At 33.7% G+C, this 3176-nt stretch overlaps 1 protein-coding gene across 1 annotated transcript in view; it reads left to right on the plus strand.

Annotated features, from left to right (window-relative positions):
* Positions 1-677, plus strand: part of LOC118738135 — a 2997-nt gene extending 2320 nt beyond the window's left edge. Inside the window, exon 3 of the mRNA XM_036469056.1 lies at positions 4-677. Coding sequence (XP_036324949.1) covers positions 4-662 — 659 coding nt within the window. The 3' untranslated portion in view covers positions 663-677. The remainder of the gene's footprint in view (positions 1-3) is intronic.
* The last annotated feature ends 2499 nt before the right edge of the window (positions 678-3176 follow it).

The following is a 3176-nucleotide window of genomic DNA, read 5'->3' on the forward strand; positions in this document are numbered from 1 at the left end:
TTGGTGACGCAATGACCGTCAAGCACTGTGCAATCGGAATCCCCATGTCAGCTCAGTATTGTTGCCACGCCACCGACAATCCAAACACTCACAGCTCCACGCGAGCACGGCATGCTCACGAAAATATGAGTAGTAGTCAAGTGAGCAATAATCATACGACTACACTAACAACAACGACAACAACTGTCGAATACGAGTTGTCAAATGGCATAGCAAAATTGAGTAAAATCAGTACGAGTCGAGTCGCCGCCGAACAGTCATCGTTGTCGTCTCAATTGTCACAGAGTCAGCAAAAATTTGCAGTTGAAAAGGAAAAAGAAGTCAATAATTTGACGGTAAATACCAGCGAACAGAATCAATATCTATTGCCACCACTATTATCCACTAAGGCGTTAAAGGAATTAAGTTCCAACATAGACGTTTTGAATAGCTACAATCAAAGCAATAAGCATTTATTAACCAGTTTGCAAAAGCAACAGCTAAGAAATTACAGCAAAATGAGTGATATTTCGGAAAGAACACCAAATGTGGTACTAGCCGACGATGCGGAAGTGCCCGGAGAAGTGAGTGGACTGGAACGCCTGCGTAACAAAAAATACAGCAAGGTAAGTCATTTAGTGAAAAAAAACGAATACAAAATGACTTTAAAGGATTCAAAATAAAATTTTAGCGATTAAAGGACAAATCACTTATACCAAAAATTCAGCAAATTAATTTTTGCTCCTACTTATACATATATATACTAAAAAAGGGTACGCCTTGTGAAGTGATATTCGCAATCCACAAATGAAAAATTACCAAATGACTAATTAAATGAAAGTGGTTGGTTGGTGTTGTATTGCCGATGTTAAAAATGAGGCAGCTACGTTAAAACTGCATGAAAAAATTACCGTAGTGAATGAATACCAGTTCTTAAAATAAGACTCGAAATTAAATTTAGTTTAACTTGAAGAAATTTGTTCACTTTTCTTCCATAATTTATTAGCAACCTACAGTGCTTACAACAACGTTCAATATATTGTCGTAGCTCATAGGCTAGACACCGGTTTTGGTTGTTTTTGACCGGAATATACGCCGAAAAATCGATATTAGTCCAATGGCAGCCTCAAAAATGCCATTCAAAGGACCTTTTCCATAGAAAATTGGATATATGCTTATATAGGAAACGCACCCTTATTTATCGCATACCTGTGTATATACATATATATGTATCTGTGGGTAAGCAAAGCCCGTACAAAGCGAACAGCTGTAATTACTCACTCAGTGAAGAAATCACACCACTTTTTTTTGCAGACGCTCAGAGAACTCATTTAATTTCTATTTAATATAAAGAGACTGACGTATACATTTGTATCTATACAGGGTCATAAGTTGAAATCTTTTTGCGGCAGGAAAACGCCGGTTTAAATAGAGGACGGCCAACTTGAGAGTCTTTATGGCATATTCATAGACGAAAAAAAATCGCCTCTAAAGTTGGTTTGTTATCAATCTTATGTCACTGTGGATGTAAGGTTAAGACACAATGTTGAAGATATTGGAGATTTCGTTGACATTAATTGATTCTTCCGTCAGAGTTTCCGTGCGGAGACAAACAAACTGGTTTCGCTCATTAAGGGTATTCATCTAACGTCACAAACTGCCGATAAACGTGAGAAAATTATCATTACCTTAATTCACAAACCAACCAACACTTTTTTCGAAACTGCGTTTTTAACAAATTTTTCTAGAATGTATTAGAATACACCTTCAATCAAAATTGTAAAGTGTTAGTACCAAAACCAATGCAGTTGCATGCCACTCTTCAAAAAGCTCTACCAATTTTTGATACTCTTTTTATAAAGTTTTTTGCTTCTCCTGTAAAATAAAAAAAAATATTGGTTAGGGCCTTTGCGAATTAAGGTAACGTTATAAATTTGTATGGAATTTATAACTTTTTCACGTTTATCAGCAGTTATATGATTACCTCTATTGTGTATTTCCACATCTCACGTTTCTAAAGTTATTCTAAAGAAGCTTAAATGTGCGAATTTTTTATTGTCTATTCCTTAAAAATTCGTTAAGAAAACAAAGCTGCTTCAACCTCTCACTAATCCGGCTTGAAGTTCTCAATACGTGAATGGACTTTATCTAACATGCATCGTTGTCGACAAGTCGAAGAGCTGGTCAAGTCATTCACGAAACTGTTTTTTTTTAATTTTTCCAACTCCCTGAAATCTTCAACTTATTCTTAAAACACCATTTTCTATTACTTTTTAACCAATTTTAAGTTTATAAATGACTTTAGAAAGAAGAATATTTGTACTATTTAAAAATAATAATAAGTTTTGTGAGCACATTGTAAATATGTGGGCAATTTTTGGAATAAATCTGAAATTTACATCAATTTTTATTATTTTTCCATTTCACAATATTTTTTGCCAAATTTCAAAAGAAATAGTCCCTTTTAGTCATTACAACGAAAATAGTGTTAAATTCCGAGGAAATCTGGGTGCTATTTATTAAAATCAATATAAAAATAATGAAGTTATGACATTTTTAATGAAGAGACCAATTCAAATCTTTTACACGAACTATTGAAACCTCATAGTGCATCCAATCTAACTTCCAAAATTGTATATTAATTTTTATAAATGGTGAAGGTACCAGGTTACTCAGAATGAAACATTCTTTTCGAAGTAAGAACTAAAGCAGACAATTTTTTTTTTTTTCAAAAAATTTTTTAGAACTAGAAAAAACAAAACAAAAAATGGTATAAATTTCAGATTTGCTCTACATACTATTTACACTATGCTCACAAGACTGATTATTTCTGTAAATAGTACAAATATTTTGCTTCCTAAAGCCATTTAAAAACTTAAAATTGGTTAAAAGAGCTGAAAATTATTTTTTAAGAATAATTTGATTATTTCAGGGTGTTACACAAATTTTAAATGCAGTTTCGTGAACTACTCGACGAGCCCCTCGACCTGTGCTAGGTCACTTAAAAATTTCTTGATCAGTTTCTTGATCTGTGTAACACCGTTATCTAGGAGATAGATAGCATTCCTCGTTCATCACGAACTGAATTAAGTATGTCTTGAATCAAACTAAACTTGAATTCAACGTTCAGAACTGGGAGAAAATTCAGGTATGTATACTGGAGAAGAGCTACCTAGAATGGCGGCGGTCAGGTGACT

Source organism: Rhagoletis pomonella, unplaced genomic scaffold, assembly GCF_013731165.1.
Source record: "Rhagoletis pomonella isolate Grant_MI unplaced genomic scaffold, Rhpom_1.0 Rhpom_scaffold_00004, whole genome shotgun sequence".
Taxonomy (NCBI): domain Eukaryota; kingdom Metazoa; phylum Arthropoda; class Insecta; order Diptera; family Tephritidae; genus Rhagoletis; species Rhagoletis pomonella.